Here is a 23,236-nt window from a genome sequence, read left to right as displayed (position 1 = left end):
CATGTATTTTGATCAACATATGTTTCAAATTAATTTCACTCGTAAACCGTGTAATAAGCAGGACGGTTGTTATGGAGAAATAAACCCCTTCAGGTTCCGAACTATACAAACCTTTACTTTGCGGGCTCTAGCAGTAAAGGCAGAGACTGTCACTTCCGGATCACGGTCATTTCCGGCTCATTGCACTTCAGATCAAAATTGCATGAAACGAGAAACGCGAAACGCTCGTTATCCGTTTTTTTCCATTATTCATTTGAGCATAAAATCGAAAACTGAAAAAACGAGTCGTTATCCGTTTTTCATTTTAGTTTTGGAAACGAATACTGAGAAAAAGAGTTGTTTTTTCGTTTTCTTATTTTTGGTTTTATTTTGAAAAACGAATGAACGAATGATACACGGATTCAGACAGGCCAGATAGATGGAGAGAATCCATCAACCAGCAACAGCGGGGAACATACAGTAGAACCCTTTTATTTGAAAAAGGGTCCTATGTTCCCCAGTATGTATTGTGACTGGGGAATAGGACCCTTTTTGGGGAAAAACAGGGACAATAGGACGGACCCGGGGAACATAGACGTTCCCCCAACACATTAGCTAACTAAGCTAAGCTTAATGATGTAGTTCTTTTAAAAAAACGTAATTACTTGTTGGCCCAGAGGGGCATAACAATTGGGGGCGTAACATGCACGTTTATCAACGCACTGACATTTATTTAAATTTAGACTAATAAAGTTTTTTTTAGGTTAGCCAGTTTGCTTTGCTACAGTAGTAGCCTAGGCCTACTTGTACTTGTGGCTTAAGTTTGCTAGATCCTTGAAAGTCAGGATTTGCTGGTGTAGACAACAGTAAACACATACGGATTTTTGTTTGGTAATAGCAAGTTATTCTTTATGTGATATTTCTTTAAATAATATGTAATATGTAAAATATATGTTTCTATGGGATTTTGTTAAATACAACACATCTCTGTAGTGCAACAGTTCAAGAGCACCAGAGATTAGGCTACATCTTCCTCCAAACCGATTATATGGTTGAAACAACATGTCTCATTAAGCCAAAAACAAAAACTGAACATTATAACTTTCATGAAGCAGGATTTACAGCAGGGTTGTAGCAATACACTCCCTTAGCTTTAGCATAGTGTTCCTAATAAAATGCCAACCTGTATATGCTTTAGTGTGTCTACTTACTAAGGCACTGTAGTCAAAGCAGGAAGTCGGGCCTTTACGATATCGTGCGTTGCTCAGAACTTCACATGGATTCTCTTCCTGAACTGTTGGTTTTTAGTTAAGGTAACAATGACAGTGGATGTTGGACCTGTCACACATGATGGACTAACTGTCCACTCTCAGCACAAATGAAGACATCACAGAGTGTGAGCACAGAGAGGATACACTTCGTCCAGACCTGGGTCAACCTCTCGATCTCACAGGAGCTGCAGGGCAGCGTCTCAGCAACAACAAAGAGCAGGTTGGTGTTCTCTATCCGCTTGGCATGGAACAGCCTGCAAGACAATGACAGTGATGGATAATCAGCCGACTCCACATGTACTGTACGGTGCGCGTCTGAGAGCAGAAAACACACTGCGAGCAAATTCTGCTGACACTCCAAAAAACACACCGTGAGCAGTTTCCACAGTCCTGCAGCACGTTGTAGGAGTTGGTGGTGTTTGTGAAGTAGAACTGGCTCTGGATGGTCACACAGCTGCTTTCCTTTGTCTCAAAACCTTCAACTAGAAGATCATCTAAAAGGCAAGCACACAATAATTCAGCATTTTATGAGGCATTTGTCAAACATCATTTTACTTAAGGGAGTAATTGTTGCATTTTTTTTTTTACTGATTTTCACACAGATTTTATGTTCTTATTCTCCCAAAACTTGTTGTTTCCTGGTGTAAGAAGACTGTTTGTCGTTGTGCCCTTTTTAACGAGGACAGTTCTGGAAATGTAATAGAATTTTAAAGAGGAAGTAGGACAGAAATGCAAATAGCTGCAGTAAATATTAAGTAGAAATAAAAACAGTTTTCACAGTTATTATCAGAAAGTAATGAATCCATCACACAGATGGAGTTGATGCTTAACCTTGTTGGAGCCAGCTGTTGTAGACCAGTCCATACAGTAGCTGCTGGATCACAGACCTGAAAGAGTTGTCACATTGCACCTTGTTAAAGGATGAACGACAGCTCCGAGAGTTCTGGAAGTGTCAATAAATAACAGCGTAACATGTGTCATGGCTATACAGTGACACTGAGCTGCAAATAGCCGAGCACAGAGGAGCAGCTGCCAACTGTGACAAAACATTCTTCCCTGGTTTCATGTGCAAACGTCTGGACACAGTTAAGATTGCTGGCGGCTCACATGCCCTGGGTGTAATTTGATGTGCAGTAAACAGAGTCTCACCATGCCACTGTGGACGTCCACCAGGCCAGGCTGAGGATGTCAGCGATGGACGGCTGCAGAGACAAAGTGTAGGTAGAGATTAAAGCAGATGTTATGAACTCACGCTCACATACCGGTAATCCATAATCTGCAGAACGTCTCTTACCACAAAGATGCCTCTGGGTGCTGCACCGGTGTGGCTGCTGCTGACAGGCTCGCATGCAGACTGGTAGTGAAAAGACTGACGCCGCGCGAAAATGGAGTTATTGTAGAGCGCGTGCATCAGGTAAGGGTCCACGTCACCAAAGAACACACCGATCTGTGATGGAATAAGATGGAAAATATATAGAGAGAGAACTAAAATGTCTAGGTTGATCACAATCTTTTGAGGTACCTGTATCTCCAACAAGAAGCTTGTGAATATTGATGCCTTTTGTCTGGCATTACCAAACTGAGATAGGTGAACTGTGTAGGTTTTGATATATACACACACACACACACACACACACACACACACACACACACACACACACACACACACACACACACACACACACACACACACACACACACACACACACACACACACACACACACACACACACATACCTTCCTCCAATGATCTCTCTGATTGGACATAACCAGGAACCCTCCATCATCAATGAGATAGCAGTGGAGGTCCTACAGACAGCAGAGCAGCACAGACAGCAACTGTTCAGTAGTCAGTAGTTAGTTCAGTGTCTTTGAACTGCAGCAGATTTCAGAATAAAAGTCAACATGATCTTACTGGAAAGAAAGAAAAATACTGTAATGATACAACATACAACTTATTAGAAATAGGTATTTCATACAGCAAAAAACTATCTACATCTATCTATATAACTATCTATCTTTTTTTAAGTATATTTTTTGCCTTTATTTGATAGCACATAGTTAATTACATCACCTCTGTCACATTTTTGCTTGCTTTTCTCTCCATAAGTTTGAATAAATTATTTTTTGTTGCGCCATACCAATTTCTGTATAATAAAGAGTGTTCATTTCTGTGTACTTGCTCTGGATTTTTATTCTTTGGGTTTTACAGCAGAAAAATCTCACTGATCTAATGCCAAGGTTGAAGGAAAATTCATTCATGTTGCTTTGTCTTTAAGAAAACAGAATTAAAGGCCTTGATAAAACTAACTAAAAGACTCACTAGGGGTTTTTCACAATGTCATACTGTAGTGAGTGAAACATCGCAGCCTTTTCATCTTCCACACATTCAGGCAGCAGTGGGGATTTTGTTATCTCAAACTGGAGATGTGAGCATTTCTAAGTGCTGTTTTATCTGTGAGTTAGCTGCCTGAATCAGACATATAGCTGTAATGGCTGCTCTGCTCCAGTCTAGTGGCTGTGTTCACACTGGACTTAGATAAATAATAAAGAAAAGCTTCTTACATCAGTGTTCACTTCACAGTCCATTTCACAGCTTCTGGATGGTCCACACTATTTAACAAAATATGCAATGACATAAAAATTAAGTACATTCACTTTTTTATTTGTGTGATTAATGCTAATTAGAGGAAACAGAGAGATTTGACTGAACCTTTTGCGCGCCCGGTCGACTGTCTGACACGTTGCTGGCCAGGATCTTGAACTTGTCGACCCAAGCTTCCATGTCCAGCTTGACTCCAACCACTGGGTGGTGAGATGCAGGGCAGCAGAACAAAACAGTGATGAGGAGACAAGAAGCAGCGTTTTAATCAGAGAAAGCCAAAGCAGAGGGAGCTGAAATATTATATCCTGGATGATACCAGGAACCCTACATCACGCTGAGATCTTCCTCTTTAAAACGTTTTTTCTTACCTGCAGGTTTGAGCAGTTTTCCTCCTAAATTAACCTCGACAGCAGAGCTGACCAGAATACCAACAGTGCCGTTCTCTGCACCTGCAGGGTCGTCCAGGGCTGTGGATGAAAGATGTCTCGTTAGCTGTTAAAAATGACTTCACATGGATGATACATGTTGACCTTGAGGTGAGCAAACTGCACAAAGTAATTTCAAAACTCAAGGTCTACTAACTACAGAAGCTTTCAACCACATCTAATGGTTTTCATCAACAAAGAGACGAGTTTGAGTGACTTTCACTTGTGTCTGCAGAGATTGTGATTGTGGATCTTCTCAAAGACTGAGACAGACATTGTAGACATGTATTTCCTCTTGCTCGTGAATACAGTCAGATGTGGTCAAAAGCTCAGATAAATCTAGAAGGTGGTCAGGATTTAACATTATACTGAAGTATAAAAGCAACATGGTGTAGTTTTTTCATGGAGTTATGTGCTGGACTGTGTCTCAGTCAGGTGAAGTCTCTGCAGTCAAAACAATAACACTAGGCCGTCTTTACACTACATCGGATCTGTCACATGAACGTGTAAACAGGAAAAAAAAACGCATGGAATCAGATATTGTCAGATCAGATTCAGGCCCCTGTTATATGTGGAAATAAATGAGATACATATCAGATATCTGCCAGTGTGTCTGTAGTCTAAACAGACAGATCGAATCTTTCTTGGCAATGCCTATCGTACATTTCATTTTTGTGGTGTCTGCCCGTCTGTTTTTTTTCCTGACTAGTTTTGTTTTCATATAACTTTTATTTACATACAGACTGAGGGCAAGGGAGCACGCGAGAGAAACACCAGATTTCACATTCGTCTACCGGCCAAAACTGTAACGAGCCGATTAGAAATCAAGAGAGGAGAAACAAACAATGTACACATGTGTGTCCAAGAGGCTTTGTGAGGATCGGATGGTGGCACAACTGCCACTGTCACTGTCAGCTGCACATCTCACAACAGGTGAGAAGGATATGGGACGGGTCTGACAAAACCCTCCGTGCCTGCCTGACTACAGACTGCTCATAGATGGACTGAAGGGAGGGTTTGTCAGTCCTCCCCATCACCTTCATAGCAGTCTGGACCAGGCGCTGCAACTTGGCTTTAGACTGTGCAGAGAGGTTAAAATAATATTTGCTTATTAACATTTAAAAATCCCTAATGGATAATGAATTGAACCACTGTTCTAAAATCTGTCTCTCAAAAGGAAAAAAAAATATTAGCATTTTCCCAAATGTGTAACAATCCTTTAAACAAGTAGTCTGATGTGATAAACTGAGGTCTGTGACAGTGAAGTGCATCTGCTCAGTTACTCACCGGATCTGGAAGGAGCTCTGAACATGTACCCTCTGTTGTCCAGGCTCCTTCTGTAGTAATTTGAATTAAAGGGTTCAGGATCTTCATCCCACAACTCAGCAGCTCTGTACAAACACAACAGAAATCATTCAGTGTTTTCTGGAAGAAAAAAAAACAGATTTTCCAAAAGATTGCTGTGTGGGGAGCCAAGCATGTCAGTTTTACTCACATGTTGGGGAAAACCCGTGTTATTCCTCCATCTGTGGACGCAAACACAGCCAGGAAGCCGTACCTGAAGGGATCGGTTTTGTTTGAGCGATGATTGTGTCTCTTCCTCACAGATATACTTTTTGTGCGAGTACACTGCAGAGCAACAAAACAAGCTGACTCACGAATTCAGGTCCTTGTTCTTCCAGACGCGAGAGGCCAGCTGCCCAATGATCCTAGAATCCAAAATCAGGTTGTGGATGAGGCCCTGGTCACCTGAGACAGGAAGACAAGCAGATGATGTCATTGCTGTGTCTGCAGCGGGGCAGATGAACTACTACTGGAGCCTGTGTGACTCACACTCGTCAGATTCTGGAGAAATATCCAGCATGAGTGACAGGAAGTTCTGCAGAAACTGTGTGTTGTTGTCAGAGAGGTGCAGACGCTTGCAGTATTCCCTGCAGAGAAAGAGAGAGGGAGAGAGAGCATAAATAAATAATGATGTTCCCTTTACTAGCAGACAGAAGAAAGAGGGAAATGAAGAGAGGGAAGGAAAGATCAGAGTCACCGTGGAGCCAGAAACACATGTCCGGATGACTCAAAGGAGCTGGGCAGCAACGACTGCATATCTGTAACACAAAGACGACATCTTTCCCCTCAGTCTCATCTACTGTGTGTCTTATGAAAACAACAGAACAAATAACTTACACTGGAGCTGCAGCATCACATCACTCAGATCCGCCTGGATGTAGAAATCGTTGTAGGGGGGTAGTACCAACCCGAGGCTGCAGGTGGGAGCATCCCGACAGGAAAAGTACATGGGTAAGGGGAGGGGGCAGAGAGGGAAAGGTCATACAGGTGATTACATCCCTGTGTGTCACTAAGCCACAGCTGGTTGGCTAGTACAGTACTGTATGTGTAGTGACCACTCACCTGTAATCTGTACCGTTGATAGGAGTCCAGGTGTAACTCCTGTACACCTCATCAATGTATTGCTACAGTGAAGGAGAGAATGGGAAAACTCAGTCAAGGCAATCAAAGTAACCAGACTACAGCTTAGATACTTGTATTGAGCGTTTCTGTCATGAATTCACAGCCTGATCTATACAAAAACATGGCAAAATTTGATAATTTTTTTAGGGCTGGTGACAGAGTGATAAAAAGAGATATCTAAAATCCCCTCTGTAAAGACTTGTGACTCTAATATGTCAACAAAATAAAACAAGAATTTTGAAAGGGGCTTTATCCATTATTCAGATTTCAGTTCTGGAAATGTATGCAAATTAGTGCATATTTAATTAGATGTTGCCTCATTTACATATTTAAACATTAAATTTGACAAAACTTGTAATACAAAAAATAATTGTCTTAATGTTATAAGTAATAAACTTGGGAAGTTTCATGGTGATATCTGTAGGTTATTTTTTTACCCTCACCTATAGTGTCTCACCTTAACAACAGACAGCAGCTACAATAATTCACCTGCAGGTATTCATGTTGTTCTGACACTGATGCAAGTTTGGTTTATATATATATCTTTGACACTTTTAAACAAGAAGACAAATTCAAGCAGTGGAAGGGAACTGATGGTTACAATATGCTTTAACAACACAGACAGCTGCTTACTGGATCAAGACTAGTCTGCTAAAATCTATTCTATGAAATTATCATCTGTGGGGAATTGGGTCATTAACAGTTAGTTTACTTGTTGTTACAGTTTAAAAGCCCAGTTTTAAGTTTTATGGCCTGTCACTGTTATAAGCCAAATGATTTCAGACTTTTTACTTTCTCCAAAAAATGGAAAAATACAAAGTGATATCTGGTTTGCAACAACACAAGATTGACAACCATAAAGAAACACTGAGCTCCTTACGTGCACATTAAAGTGGGTCATGAATTGAAACAGATAAAAAAAAAAAACTGAAAAGAAATGACGTGCCTCGTCAATGGACTTGATCAGTGTTTTGATCTGCATTTCCCCCGGTCTTCCATCAATCATTTGTCGGCGGATCTAAAGTGTGAAAACACAGTGTTATGAATCACAAGCACCTTACAAGAACATGTTGCACGGGCCTTCACTTACCTGTAGGACACCACAGAATGTCCAGAGACAGATGACACCAGACACTTTACGGTTCCACTCACCTCCTCTTTATTGTTGTCCTCCACCTCTGCATCCAGGAAGTCCAGAGTCACAGGCTCAGGGAGGTTCACAAGCTGAGGAGTCCAGTGGGAAAAGACAATTACAATGCAGAGACATCAGATGTAAAACAGATCAAGTACTGTATGATACTGATTATCTCCACTGATCATCATATCATCATGCTTTTTTTCCAGGGTAAGCACAGATCACCTTTGGCTGGAGGTTTGGGTGTAGGAGCAGATATCCATTTGGATCAATGGCAAATATGTATCCATTGGCTCCCAGCTGTTTAGGAAACACAAAGTGAGTCAGAATGTGTGACAGTGTGTTTGTCTGTATTGTCCATTACAAATATATGTACTGTAACTGACAGTGGTGCTAATGGGATGTTCATACATTGTAGCGTGGTGTGAGTCGCTTTATCTCATCAAGATGCACATCGACTCCCATGACGCCTAATATCAGCTGATTCTGGAGAGACAACAGCAGCAATACAAGCAAACAGTTCAAGATGCTTCACATCTCTGTGGTAAACATGTAGAATGAGAATGAATGCAAGTGTACTGTAGCTCAGCTAACATAGCCCATGTTTCTTATACTTCAGATAACTCCTCCACTAAGGATTTTCATAGTCAAATCTGATTTGTCAGATTTTGCATTTAGTCGACTAATCGTTAAATAATGTTGTTTTTTCCCTCATTGATTCATGATCTCATGTGCGTCTTTTTCCGATCAAGAGAAAAGAGCTAAAACACCTGAATAAACAAATGTAAACTCTTCAGTTGGCATCAGGACATTCTCCATCCAGGTTAGTAGGTCAACCTACAGACCCCGGATGTTGTTAACATGCCACCACGGGCTCGGAGGGGAATAGCACTAGTGTATCATAACAAAATATTGGCGAAATGAACGAGTTTTGCGGCGGATAATGTGTTATTTGGAGGCTGCATTGCGTGCCCCGTGCTCTCGCATTATACGGATATACGCGCCGCTCCACTGGGGCTAATTTCGTCAAAACAACTCCAAATGACACCAAAGTTGTCTGGGTGAGTAAAATGATCGTATTTTATGCTAGAAATAAGGTCCAGGTTGTAAAAAACGGAAATTATCCTTTAATGAGTGTGTATGGAGAATGAAAACAGCAGGTTCAGGGGTCAAGTCACAGCATCATGGACAGCGCTGTTTTGTGTGTGTGTGCATATGTGTGCGTGATCAATAGACAGAGAATGCGTCCCTTAGTTTAATCTTGTAAATAAAATTTTAGGCCCGAATTTAATTTTCCCTCCATTGAAGGGAAACAACATCAAAGAGAGAGAAACGGATGTGCTAGTGCTGGAGCACTCACTGTGTATCTGAACAGTCTCACCTACAGTATATTATAACAAAACAAAGAAATTCTATGTAAAATCAGATGTTCAGCAGCAGAGAGCACCCCTATATATTCAGAATGGTATGATCCTTTTTTTCATAACCACATTTTGCGGTGATTTGACCACAAGGATGATGGTCGAAGCTGACCTCTCTGAATCAAATCGTCAAGGTAACCCCTACTTCAGATATTTCTGTTTCTTTTCTTGGTTGTTTGTTTTCCAGGTTAAATAAAAAAAGATATAATGTCCTAAAAATAATCTTTAGACAAACAAAAATTATCGGTTCCTTTGTTAAGGGGTTAAGTGAAGATGGCTCAGGCTCACAGTTTATTATTTACTGTACAGACATAAATAGTATCAATCTTTATACCTACTTGTCAGAAAATACTAAGAGGTATTCAGTGATATTTAAAGCTTCAGTTGGTAACAATTATTCAGTCATATTTGCTGGAATTGTCACTATATTCTGATGGTCAGACATTAAATGAGTAATTTAGGACAAAATCCAACTCCTCTGGCTCCACCTACAGCCTGTAATCGTATTTGCCAAAATCCACCGCGCCCGACGATTCTCCACCAGTCAGGTAGAGGGAGCAGGAGGAGCAGCCAATCGCCGCTCCTACACGTCGTGCTATGGATACGGTACATCTTTTTTTTTTTTCTCTGTGGGTGCGTTCATGGCTACTTTGTGTGTGTCTGTGTGTGTGTGGGGCGCTTGGCAGAGGTTCATAAAGGGACCTGACGGAGTATTGTCTTGAAATTTCCGACCAAGTAGCGGAGTTTACTTTCACTTTCGTCAACTTACCAACTGGAGCTTTAACCTTTATAGGGTTTATATCATACTTGAAATTCAAAATTTTAGAAGATTAAAAGAAGAGTACAACCATTGAAGGTTATATTCCTTTCCAAAACAATAAGAGATAAAGTTAGAGTCCTATGTATTAATAAATTTATTAATAAATTATTTTAAATATATATATATATATACTGTATATATACTTGCCCCATAAAAGGTTAAACAACAGTATAAAATTCAGCTTGATAGGATGTGTTAACGTAAAGCAACGAGATATAGTGACTGAACCTAAAACATATTTACATCAAAACACTAAACCTGACATGTTACTACTAGTTCAGTTACCTGGACTTCCGGTCTGAGCGGTGCCATGTGAGGACGTGTTTTCACCGAGCTCCTCGCCAACGCTATTAATAAATCAAGAAGCAGCTATTTAATGTAAAGACCTCAAGGCACACTCTTAACCGCAGCCGAGACCTTGCACTGGGTTTGGGATTTGAACTCTACGCCAGCTAAAAATGTCAAAAAACCTCCGAAAAGCGCCTGACACAAGAGCTAGCTCCAAAGCTAGCCCAGAGGATGACGATGCTACATCTGCTGCTGCACCTGACCTGAGCAGCGGACATGAAGCTATCCTCCAAGCAATCGCCGAGCTGAGGGCTGAACTGCTCGCCAAAGCGGAGACACGAGCTATTGAAATCCGGAACCAGGTAGACCAGCTGAGAGCAGAAATTAAACTTGCTACCGACGATGCTAATGCTAAAAGTGAAGCCCTGGATAAACGGGTGGTCGACCTGGAGTCTGCAGCCGACAGCCACTCCGACCAGATTACCTCTCTGGAGCGGGACATGGCTAATGTGCGGAGGGAGCTCGCCACTCAGAAAGCACGACAGGAGGACTTGGAGGCCCGGTCACGCCGCAATAATCTACGCATTACCGGGATAAAGGAGAGACGAGAGGACGGGAAGCGCCCGTCGGAGTTCATATCCCAGTGCCTGAAGGAGACGCTCGGCCTCGATAAGATCCCTTTATTGGACCGCGCACATCGCTCATTGCGGGTGAGACCAGGTGATACTGACCCACCGAGAGCCTTCATCATCAGATGCCATTATTACAGAGAGAAGGAGGAAATTCTGAAAAAAGCCGGGCAGATGAAACATCTAACCACGGGGGACGGCGATAACATCCGCATCCAGCCAGACTACACGCAGGCAGTCGCCAAGCAGCGGGCAGAGTTTAATGAGGTGAGGGGCTTGTTGAGGACCTGCGAGGGAATCCGTTATGGCCTGTGGTATCCAGCGGAGCTGAGGATAACGACGTCGGATGGCGTGCGCACAAGCTTTAAAGATCCAAAACAAGCCAAGGACTTCATAATGAAAAACTTGAAGCGGTGAGATGTTCTACGTTCCATACAGCGGTATGTTTGATTCATGATATCTGAACTGCCACCCCGTTAAAGACTTGTCTTAAACCAGGAGGTTTTAAAATCTCCAGTGACAACCAGCAAAAGGTAAAAAACATTTATCTTTTTGGCCCTGGCCATGGACAATACAGTACTGGGGGATTTAAAAATTTGTTTTATAATGTTCTACTGTTCCTGGTGAACAGCAACGTTTGAAGACATTTCACTGCTCATTTTAGCCTAACGGGGCTTTGTCAACATAATTTGGACGAATTAGAGACTCCATGTCCAGTAATAGCCAGCAAAACGTGAATTTGTGCTGGGTTTATTTTTTATTCTATTTTTTTTTTTTCTGTGTGAGCAGGGCGGATTGGTTTGGTTGGGATTAAAAATAAGAATACAGTTTTATAATTTTCACTGATCACCAGCCAAAGGTAAAGGCACTCAACTTTGGTTATTAACATATCCGGATATCTTAGAGACTCCACTGAAGTCTAATGTTGCTTTACAGTGCCCACTGTTTACCAGCAAAATTCACCATACATTTACTTACATTTTACACTGGTGTGGGGTTAAGGTTAGAGATAACCTGGTGCTATTTTGGAAATTGAATGAGTGTGTATTACATTTAATAACAATTTAGTTTAGCTGCAACATTTTATTCTGTTATTCATATGGTTTTGGTGAGACTCAATCTCATGAGGTAAGCATTGTTTTGTTGTGCGATAGTCCTACGACCCGGGATACATGCAGCCTCTCGTTTGGGGAGAGGCCGGCAATGGGGTTTTGTGAATGATGGGTTCGATACTGTGTTGTTTTATTTTTTTGTTGTTCTTATGTCTTTGTCTTTTGAGTTTTATTCTACGATGCTCTTACAGAGATTTGTCACTTGTCAAAGCATTTCAGATACTGGAACATGGCAGATCCTACTATTAGTGGTTTAGGGCGGGTAAATACGAAATTTACAAACTGGAACACCAAAGGGCTTAATCACCCAGTGAAACGTAGTAAGGTGTTCTCTCACTTATCAAAATTACGAACAGATATAGCATTCTTAACTGAAACACACTTGCTTAATGGGGATCACAACAGACTTAAGAGAGGGGGATTTTCTCAGATTTTCCACTCCAAATTTAACGCTAAATGCCGCGGCACAGCTATTTTAATTCAGAGGGATGTGCAATTTGTGTATACAAATATAATTCCTGATAAGGATGGCCGTTTTATTATTGTCCAGGGACATCTGTTCAATGTGCCAGTGGTTCTTGCTTGTGTTTATGCTCCCAACTGGGACAATGCAAAATTTTTCAGTGAATTTTTCTCTCTTCTTCCAGAGTTAAACAGTCACCAATTGATTATCGGGGGAGATTTGAACTGTGTGCTAGATCCCACGCTAGACCGTTCGAGAACTTCACCTGGAACATTAAGTAAATCAGCAGAGACCATAAATTCTTTTCTCCAAACGTATGGGGTGATTGATGCATGGAGATACAGAAATCCAGTTTCGAGACAGTATTCATTTTTCTCTCCAGCGCACCACTCATATTCCAGGATAGATTATTTTTTGCTGGACAAAAAACTCCTCCCTTTATTGAGATCTAGTGAATATGAAGGCATCGTTATTTCCGACCATAGCCCAGTAACAATGGCGCTTTGCTTTCCAAATAATGAGCCTCCACAACGTACTTGGAGACTCAATCCACGTCTTCTGTCTGATGAAGATTTTGTTAACTTTCTATCAGCGCAAATTGATTTTTTTCTAGAAACAAATCAGTCGCCAGAGACAAGACACAGCATTCTCTGGGAATCGATGAAAGCTTATTTACGCGGCCAGATAATATCCTATAATGTAAGTATGAACAGAAGACGCTCAGCACGCCTTAACGAGCTCATCTCTTTGATAAATGAGGTTGATCGTAAAAATTCAGAAGCTCCATCTGCTGACCTTAGTAGGGAGAGAATAGGTTTGCTAACAGAATTTGACACCCTCTCGTCTGGAGCGGCTGAGGAGCTCCATCTCAGATCTCGTCAAGAGTTTTATGAGCATGGGGAACGAGCCAGCAAGCTACTTTGCCATCAGCTAAGACAATCTGCAGAGGCTGGACTTATTGCAGAGATTAACACTCCAGATGGGATAACTACAGACCAAAGAGGCATAAATGAGCAATTCAGAAAATTTTACGAGGACCTTTATGCCACTGAAAATTGCGATAAGGCTAAATTAGCTCAATTTCTCAATAATCTCGGAATCCCAACAGTGGGTCAACAGGATAGGACAGATTTGGATAGCAACATCTCAGCGGCGGAAATCGATCGGGCAATTAAACGGATGAGGAGCGGTAAAGCCCCTGGGCCGGACGGCTTCCCGATTGAATTTTTTAAAAGATTCTCAGACAAACTAATCCCTGTTCTAAAAAATGTTTATGCCGAAGCACTCGAGCGTGAGACGCTCCCCCCTACAATGACCCAGGCCACCATTTCCGTCCTTCTTAAGAAAGGAAAGGACCCCCTGAAATGTGAATCATATCGTCCTGTAAGCCTACTTTGCTGCGATTACAAGATCTTAACAAAAGTTCTGGCTAGTAGATTGGAGTCTGTCATACATACAGTGGTGCACCCAGATCAGACTGGTTTTATTAAAGGGCGGCAGCTCTTTAGCAATGTACGTAGGCTTTTTAATATTCTCTATTCTCCGGATAAGTCACAATCAGCAGAGGTCTTGCTCTCCCTCGACGCACACAAAGCGTTTGATCGTATTGAGTATGAATATCTATTTGCAACATTGGAGAGGTTCGGTTTTGGACCAGTCTTTTGTTCCTGGATAAGGGTCCTGTACACTGCGCCGCTGGCCTCGGTCCGCACTAATAAGATAATTTCCAAGTATTTTTCTGTATGTAGGGGGACCAGACAGGGCTGCCCCCTGAGCCCGCTATTATTCGACCTGGCCATTGAACCACTAGCAGTTGCACTAAGGAGTACTGGGGAGATCAGGGGTATTGATAGGGGGGGGCAAACTCACAAGCTGTCTTTATACGCGGACGATCTGATACTCTATCTGTCCAACCCTTCTATTTCTATTCCGAAGGCATTAAAAATTATCTCTAGCTTTGGGGAAATATCAGGCTACAAAATCAACCTTACTAAGAGTCTCCTCTTCCCTATAAATGACCACGCTCAACAGATGTCCTTCAACATATATCCACTAAAGGAAACTCGTGACACTTTTACATATTTAGGCGTATCAGTAACCCGTAAATATAGTGATCTATTCAATCAGAATTTTAAACCAGCCCTAGAGAAGGCCAAACAGGACCTTGTCCGTTGGTCATCACTGCCCATATCACTTGCCGGCAGAGTTAATTCTGTTAAAATGACAATTATGCCCAGGTTCCTATTCTTGTTTCATACAGTACCGGTTTTTATCCCAAAGTCCTTTTTTAAAGAGATAGATAAATCCATATCCGTCTTTGTATGGAATAAAACCATCCCACGGATAAGGAGGGCGCATCTTGAGAAACAGAAAGAGGCTGGAGGTTTAGCACTACCGAATTTTCTACAATACTATTGGGCGGCTAATATCTATAAACTGTCAAACTGGGTCTCTGCATTTTATGAAGGGGACGGACCTGTATGGATTGAAATGGAACAACATTCCACCTACCCTGTGTCCCTACCTTCTTTAGTATGTGCGCCACTACCACTCAGTAAACAGCGTCTTACAAACAACCCTATTGTGAGTGGCTCACTACGAATATGGTCTCAATTCAGGACCCACTTCAAACATAGACAGGCTATGTCCTCTCTCCCAATCTCGGCTAATGCACTCTTCCCGCCCTCACTCATGGACACAGCATTTAAGTTATGGTTCAGGAATGGTCTGAAACGGGTGAAGGATCTTTTTAAGGACGGTGTGTTCATGTCTTTTGAGCAGCTTGTGAGTGAATATAATATTCCCAGATCACATTCAATAAGATATTTTCAGGTGCGTGCTTTTGTTCGGAAGCATTTTCCTTCCTTTCCGTCACTCTCACCGAATGACTGGATAGATGAATGTTTGAGTGGGGAGTGAGCAGACTGTATGAGAGTATTCAATTGATCACCTCTCCTTCACTTAATAATATTAGGGCAGCGTGGGAGGAGGAACTGGGATTTGAAGTTTCGGATGATTCCTGGCAAAGTGCAATTAGGAGAGTACACTCAAGCTCAATCTGTATCAGACATGGTTTGCTCCAGTTCAAAGTGCTCCACAGGCTACATCTATCTAAAACTAAATTGGCCAGGATATACCCAGATGTGGATCCAACATGCTCCCGATGCTGCCAGGCTCCGGCCACCCTCTACCACATGTTTTGGACATGTCCAAAATTGTCACAGTTTTGGTCCTCAATTTTTGACACATTCTCTTATATTTGCAACAAAGACATAGGCCCTGCCCCTGAAATTGCATTGTTTGGTGTGGCCCCTGCTGAGGTGGCGATATCTAGGGTACAGTCGGATGCCATCGCCTTCTCATCCCTACTAGCTAGGCGCCTTATTTTGTGTAACTGGAAATCAGTTAGGCCTCCCACGCACAGGCGCTGGGTGGGGGATGTAATGGCGCATTTGAAACTTGAGAAATTGAAACACTCAATCAGGGGATCAACCCAAAGATTTTACAATGTCTGGCAGCCGTTTTTGAACTACTTTAATCTGGAGTTCCCAGCTAGGGACACTGAGACTACTACTTAATTGACTCACAATCTCTGTAACAGGTTTAAATCTGTACGCTTTATGTTTACTTTCTGTCATCGATGTCATTTTAAAAAAAAAAAAAAAAATTATTTTATTTATTATTTTATTTTTTTTAATACATTTTTCATTTTATACGTGTACGTTTTGTTTATTGTTGCTCTATTTTTCATGTATATTGTGACTGCGGTTTGCAGCCTGGTTGACTGTGTTGTATGTATTTGCAGTATAAAAAGCCAATAAAAATATTTGAATAATAGTTCAGTTACCTGTGAGTTTCCGTCCATGGTGAGGTTAAATACCGGCAGAGTGCCCGTCACCACCATGCCAAGACCCTGCAAAAACAAACCCCAATAATATAAACCATGAGCTTGTCAGTGTGTGTACCATATATCTGAATGCCTTCACTGTGTTTGATAAAACCCACTGCGATCTCACCAAAGCATCCTGATACACATTGGTCCACTGAACCTGTTTGGCATCGCTGCCTGCCAGAACCATGGGACGTCCCAGCACGTCGAGGTACTCCTGACACAACGAGAGAGATACAGTACGTGACCGACTTGAGCTTCAAAACAACCAACCACATCTGCAGGGTGTGTGAAGTAGATGGAAATAGATGTCTACAGAGTGAGAGAGCGCCACAAGGAGAACTAGGGAACAGTGAACGGGGATCAGCTGTGTCAGAGGCACTAGACAAACCCACCTGGGTGTTAATCCTTATAGCACAGATGGAACGGATCTCAAAATAGTAACCTGGCAAGCAGCAGAGAAAAACGACAAACAGAGAGAGAAAAGGAACGTGTGAGCAATGTTATTAGGAGGAAGGAAAGAAAAAACACAGGAGTGGTGCTCATAAATATTCCAGATTTTACTAGATGCTACTAGACCCAGTGACTCAGCCACTTAAATCCCACAGATAGGAAGCTTAAAGAGGAATAACACTCAGCTTTAACACTGAGGAATCTGTGCTTGTACAGTACAGCTCAGTAAAGACCATCAGATCACATGACCTCCAAATCTGGATCTGCCCCATGTAAGAGGTCGTTTTAAATGTTTTTAATGTTAAGTCTTAGTCTTAGTGAGTATGTGTACATCCCCTCAGATTACAGTGTTGGCATTCCTACAGCTAAAAAGAAGCACTTAATAGTCCCAAAAAGATTCTCCTGTTAGAAATGACTATTTATTTACAGAAATTATTATTGGATAATTGTGCTATTCAGTTTTAGGGAAATATTTTTAATGTTGTTGTTTTTGTCTCATTTGAAAAATCACCAACAATTAATTATCTTTCAAGTTATATACAGACATTTTATACATGACCTGTACAGACGATGCTTAGCTGTGTCCTTTCTTTGTGATGTTTATGAATACTATAATAATAAATGACATGTCTGACACTGTCAACAACTTCCTTCTTGCAGATTTATCTTGATGTGGTGCAGCCAGGGCATTTTGGGAAGTCATGATTGTAGTTCTTCATTTACAACACTGCGCCACCGCAGCCTGCACTGAAGAATCATGGACTCAGACAAGGCTAAAATTAATTTCCCCCTCCTTATATAAAAAGCATCTGTCTGATCTGCAAATTAACTCAAATTTAGGAGCATTTTAACAACCATTTTCAGAGGTTTGATATCCAGCAATAAAATGTTTATCATCATTATTAATTAACATAAATAGTCTTCCAAGATGCTGAAATGAAACTTAAATCCACCATTTGAGTCAGAATAATGCAAATCCAGAACAGCTCTGTATGAACAGAGTGCAGCTCCTTCAGGATTGGCTCTGTCAGTACAGTAGGTCACTGCCAAACAATCCTCACCACAATCCTGACAAATACAACAAAGTTCTTCTGTAAAGATACAGCTAATCTGATGCACACAACCACAACTGAGCTCTGTGCACACAAACAGAACCATCACTGACTGGACCCACAGGCTCACAGGCCCATTATCAGGACAACTGTATGTACATTTGTGAGTTTTTTTTTTCATTATGCCTTCCATTAATCAATATAAAATAATAAAGCTATATAGTCTTCCATCGTATGGACTGACAGAGTGAGCCTGTGATGGGCAGTTTACCAGCTGAGATAAAAGCACATGTGCTCAAGTTACTGCTGACAGTAGGGATTTAGAATCCAACTTATTACAACAATCTGGGTTGTACTGACACAAAAGTAATGACTCTTATAGACTCTTTGTTTTTTTTACTGTTGCAAATGAATTGCAGCCCCTGCAACCCCAGTGAAAACCAGTGAGAATCTCCTTTTCATGTTATGAAAGGGGCATTTCCAGTTTCCAGACGGTGAGTGAAAACATCAACTAATTATCCAAACTCTACAGAAAACAGTGAAAGAGGAAATTAAGCAGATAAATTGGATTAAGTAAAGTAAAAACAATAAGCACTGAAATGTCAGTCAATCATAGGGTGTGAACAGATTACAGATACTGTATGTCAGCAACAACAAAAACACAAAACTGCTACATTAAAACATAAAATCCCTCATACTGTACATTTAGGCTGTACGAGGGATTTTTTTTTCAATATTGTCAAATATTTTTGCTTGAAAAAGGTCTAGTACCGAAACGTTGCATAATAAATTCTGCAAGTTGGCCATGTGTGCGGGAACTCTTCTTTTTCTAATTTGGACTTGATTGTCGCCCTCCGACGCACCTGCCTGAGAAGTGGATGTGCGAAGATTTGTGCTTTTTCTGAATATTGTCAAATAAAATGCAGTTTATGACATGAACATGTCTGGAAGCTGACAGGGAGAGTTGATGACAGGGTGTATATGAGCCCATCGCTGCTGCACTGTAGTGACAAGTGATATGAGGAAGTCAAAAATGACAAAGAAAATCCAGCTCACCTTTATTGGTGCATGCAATCCACTGTAAGGGTGTGACATCATAGTTGTGCTGACCAACAGAAAAGGTGAATACTCGAACCTTAGGGGTGACAAACAGAGCAAGTCAAACATGAGTTGTCAGTAGGGAGGGGTATCGTTTAGGTTTTATCCGATACCGGTGCAAACCAGTAAAACTTTGTCTTACTTGTGTCTTTTCATTTTTAAGGTATTTTGTGACGTCCAAATTGAGCAGAATATTAATTTAAATAATATAAATACAACTAAGACTAAGGAAAAAAATAACCAATATAAAAAACAACAACAACAAACTATCATAATTATTATAATAAAAACAGCAGTGTATCAACACCAGCAGCTTGTGTCGATCACTTTTTTTCCTGCTGATGTTATAAAACACATACACATGCTACAGCTGTGCAGCGCCACCTCCACTGTGCTCTGGTTCAGCTGACCGACACCAGAGCAGAGGAATGGACAGGTAGTGGTGCAACGGATCGTTGTTGATCCGTGATCCATTCATATTGCTCTCCACGGATCAGTACGCAAGGCTGCAGCCCTAACGAGTTCGCAAGTTGCTTTATCACTTTGTCTCTTTCTTTTCTTCGCCTCCTCTGACAGAAACCTCTTGGCTTTCCTAGCTGGTTCAGTCATGGCGTTGGTTAGAGAATTCGATAGCTTTGTTTTCTGTTTAGCTGCTGTCTATGCTCTCTTCTTTGCTGCTGGCTCACTCTAGGCTACAGTCAGGTAAGCGTGTGATGTATGCCGTAAGGCAGGTCGCACTCTACGGCTCTATGCAGAGGGGGGAGGGGCGATGTTCCTACTCGCACAGGGAAGTTACATAGTGCAGTTTTAGCCGACGCAAACCGGCTCAGGCTGCAGCGGCAGCACCATTCATCCTATTAACTATTTTTCTACCATTGCAATGAGTCTGGAAACACTATTTTAAGTAGGGCTGGGACGATATGCTTTTCTCCTGATTCGATTCTTCTACGATTTTTTGGATGGCGATTCGATTTGAATTGCGATTCTACGATATTGCCGATTCTCTCGATTTTTAGTCTGCATTTTTAACATTTATCTGCACACAAATACTGTAGGAGCCTATAAATTAACATACTCCATTATAAAGTGAACTTAAACCCTTTTCAAAACCTGGACTCTCTGTATGTAAAAAAGGCGAACAAATGCACATTGCACAATAGCTATTTAAAAAATTCAAAAAATTCAAAAATAAAATTAAAAAATTAAAAAAAATAAAATAAAAAATCGATTTTTGAAAAAAAAAAAATCGATTTAAGAATCGTCAAAAAAGATATCGCGATATGTATGTGAATCGATTTTTTCTCCCACCCCTAATTTTAAGGCTGATAAACTCCACAATGTTGCTTTAACTAATTATTATTATTTTCAAAATTGTAATTAATAACACTACACACAGTCTTAAACAACTGTATTCTATACTTTCACTTTCTCGAATATAAATCGAGTTCAAATCAAATGCAGCATGTAAAAATTTCTGAGCTGGAGTATCTTGATTGACGGGCGCCAGAAATTTATGATGTAAAAATGGGGAACCACTGCACTAGGCGCATCGCCACAGCCGAATAAACAGGCAATTTAAAAAAAAATTCTGGTCGTATCAGCAGCTCTGTGTGACACACAACAAAAACTGACAATAACACGTGTACCTGTGGGTCTAATTAAAAATACAGCGCCAGTGGCTATCGGTTCTACTCATCCCTAGTTGTCACAGGGCAACACTACTCCAATCAGAAGAATGAGGAGAAACCCACCGTCTTGTTGGGCCAGTTGTATTGCATGAAGATGTCCTGAGCTCGGTCCTCCCCTCCATCAGTGAACAGCATGATTATTTTATTGCAGTTGGCCCGGGGGACGTTTGTCTTCTGAAAGGACAGAAGGATTTGGGAGAACACAGGTAAACAGTGTGTGCAGACACTGGTATCAACATGATCTTGATCAATATGACATAATGTTACATTTAGCAGCTGGTTGAAGGCAAAATGAAATCCAGATTTGTAGTCGGTGGTGCCTTTAGCCTGCATCTGCTGGACTGCATCTTTGAAGATCTTCTTGTTGCGCACATTGGCCTGGACTAGATGTTTGAAGCAGGGAACCACGGCCTCGGCCTTCTCGTTGAACTGAAACACGGCGATATAGAAAGACAATGTAAAGAAAGACTTCAAAATGAAGGAAACACGTAGGACAGAGCAAGAACAATCTGAACAGACTGTAGATACTAACCCTGGCCACGTTGACATAGTCATCGTCAGACAAAGTGTCCAGCATCTCCATCACTGACGCTTTGATCAGTTTTAGGGTGAGTCCACTGACGCTGCCGCTCCTGAGGACACACATCACACACACCCTTAGACACAATGATATAATGATGATTAAAGGGATAGTTCACCCAAAATTGAAATTTCTCAATTATCTCATTATCTACTCACCCTTGTGTCGACTAAGGGCTGGGAGAAGTTTCAGAGTCCTCCGTGGCTTCTCTGAGTTACAGGGGGTCTCGGCGTAGCAGTGCATGTCCACATAACGGTTACAAATGGATACCAACTGTCTTCATAACAAAAAGACACACCAAAAAACATCCAAATACCTCCATGCTGCTCGTATGTAATGTCCGTCTTGTATTGAAGCCCCGAAATGCGAAATTGTCCTGAAAAAAAAAAGAGTCTATTTTTCAAGCTTGTTTGTAGCAGAAGCTCCTCTTCCCAGTTCGTCCAAATTTGACGAACCGGGAAGAGGAGCTTCGAAAGGTTCCGCTACAAAACAAGCTTGAAAAATAGACTTTTAAAAAATTTTTCGGGACAATTTCGCATTTCGGGGCTTCAATACAAGACGAACATTACATACGAGCAGCATGGAGGTATTTGGATGTTTTTTGGTGTGTCTTTTTGTTATGAAGACTGTTGGTATCCATTTGCAACCGTTATATTGACATGCACTGCTACGCCGAGACGCCCTGTAACTCAGAGAAGCCACGGAGGACTCTAAAACTTCTCCCAGCCCTTAGTCGACATGAGGGTGAGTAGATACTGTAATGAGTGAAATTTCAATTTTGGGTGAACTATCCCTTTAATGATACAAGAGAAAAAAGTTTAGATATGCATGGTGAAATGACAGCAGCACATGTTCCAGATGAGCAGAGGTTGTGCAGTACATGAGCCTAGAACACAGAACCAAATGCTATGCTGTTGGGTATACATTCAGGCTGGACCTATTTAAAGTACAGCAACTTCTTCTATTACAATGCACACTTTCTCTCTCTCTCTCTCTCTCCCCCAAAGTGGCTGACTACATCCTCGCTGGTGCTGAAAACCTTACTGTGCTACCTCCAGATGTTCAGTCAGACACAGTTTCCCCTGCAGCAGCGATTAACCAGTTGTGATATGTCCTTTTCAGCAGACATGTGTTTGTATTTCCACTCCCCCCTGCTGTATTCCACAGTCCACAGAGAAAGGCACTGATGTGAAGTTTGTATAAATAGAAACACTATTTTCAACAGCGTAGTTAAAATGATAAGAACAAAACCCCGGTGAGAATGAATTCATATGGATTCTGTTTTTGGCCCGCACTTTACTCAGCAGCATCACTTCGGTGTTGGTGAAACACAATCCAGAGAGACCACAGTAAAAACAACATGTAGGGTTAGAAAATGTTTATAGTTCCTAGTTGTTGTTTCCTATTTGTACTTGAGTACGTGGCTGGTTGTTTCATGCTGATGAAAGTTCATTTGTGAGGGTTTCTCTCCTGTGGTGCTCATCCGCCTCAATAATAGGATTAACCCGTGAAAAGGAGCCAATGAAAAACCCTTCATCAACACAATGAATTGTAAACCTGGGGCCAGAACAGAACAGTGACGACAACATACGGCTGCACTTGAACATTGTCAACGGTCTGAACACACTCACTAAGTGTGTATCCACTATATTTAATGCTACAGAAGAGAGTTGTGAATGAGCTGAGAATAAATAGAAAACTCATGTCACATCAAACTGTGTTTCCACTAAATGCTGGGATGTTTCATCAGATCAAACTACAACATTCTTTTGTTCTTGTGTCTGAATGATAACAGGATGAGCAGCAGAGTTGGTTCTTGGTGCACAGCTGTGTTTCCACGACAACTTTAGTAAAGCATCTCT

At 41.3% G+C, this 23,236-nt stretch overlaps 1 protein-coding gene across 1 annotated transcript; it reads right to left on the bottom strand.

Moving 5' to 3' along the window:
* Positions 1 to 1,082: 1,082 nt before the first annotated feature.
* LOC146960981 (voltage-dependent calcium channel subunit alpha-2/delta-2-like) lies at positions 1,083 to 21,474 on the bottom strand. The gene is made up of 28 exons (XM_085771886.1): positions 21,327 to 21,474; positions 21,062 to 21,223; positions 20,858 to 20,968; positions 19,065 to 19,143; positions 16,899 to 16,948; positions 16,631 to 16,720; positions 16,462 to 16,527; positions 8,293 to 8,367; positions 8,107 to 8,181; positions 7,899 to 7,970; positions 7,693 to 7,764; positions 6,687 to 6,748; positions 6,462 to 6,538; positions 6,322 to 6,382; positions 6,114 to 6,211; positions 5,939 to 6,029; positions 5,776 to 5,838; positions 5,568 to 5,671; positions 4,224 to 4,322; positions 3,964 to 4,055; positions 3,816 to 3,863; positions 2,988 to 3,059; positions 2,545 to 2,697; positions 2,400 to 2,452; positions 2,082 to 2,137; positions 1,621 to 1,744; positions 1,395 to 1,504; positions 1,083 to 1,273 (listed from the first exon to the last, which is right to left on the bottom strand). The coding sequence occupies exons 1-28, from the start codon at positions 21,438 to 21,440 to the stop codon at positions 1,098 to 1,100; spliced, it is 2,505 nt and encodes an 834-aa protein (XP_085628012.1). The 5' UTR covers positions 21,441 to 21,474; the 3' UTR covers positions 1,083 to 1,097.
* Positions 21,475 to 23,236: the final 1,762 nt, after the last annotated feature.

This window comes from Trachurus japonicus, unplaced genomic scaffold (assembly GCF_045865225.1).
Source record: "Trachurus japonicus isolate A0001 unplaced genomic scaffold, Traja_1.0 AP029719.1".
NCBI lineage: Eukaryota > Metazoa > Chordata > Actinopteri > Carangiformes > Carangidae > Trachurus > Trachurus japonicus.
The sequence above is the reverse complement of the archived record's forward strand: the minus strand, read 5'-3'. Positions and strand labels throughout refer to the sequence as shown.

Coding starts and splice junctions, on each gene's coding strand:
- LOC146960981 (XM_085771886.1), bottom strand. CDS start 21,440: ATGTGTGTCCTCAGGAGCGGCAGCGTCAGTGGACTCACCCTAAAACTG. Junction 8,368..16,461: donor CCATGGACGGAAACTCACAG/GTAACTGAACTA, acceptor TTGTCTCTCCAG/AATCAGCTGATATTAGGCGT. Junction 6,383..6,461: donor TGTGATGCTGCAGCTCCAGT/GTAAGTTATTTG, acceptor TTTGTGTTACAG/ATATGCAGTCGTTGCTGCCC.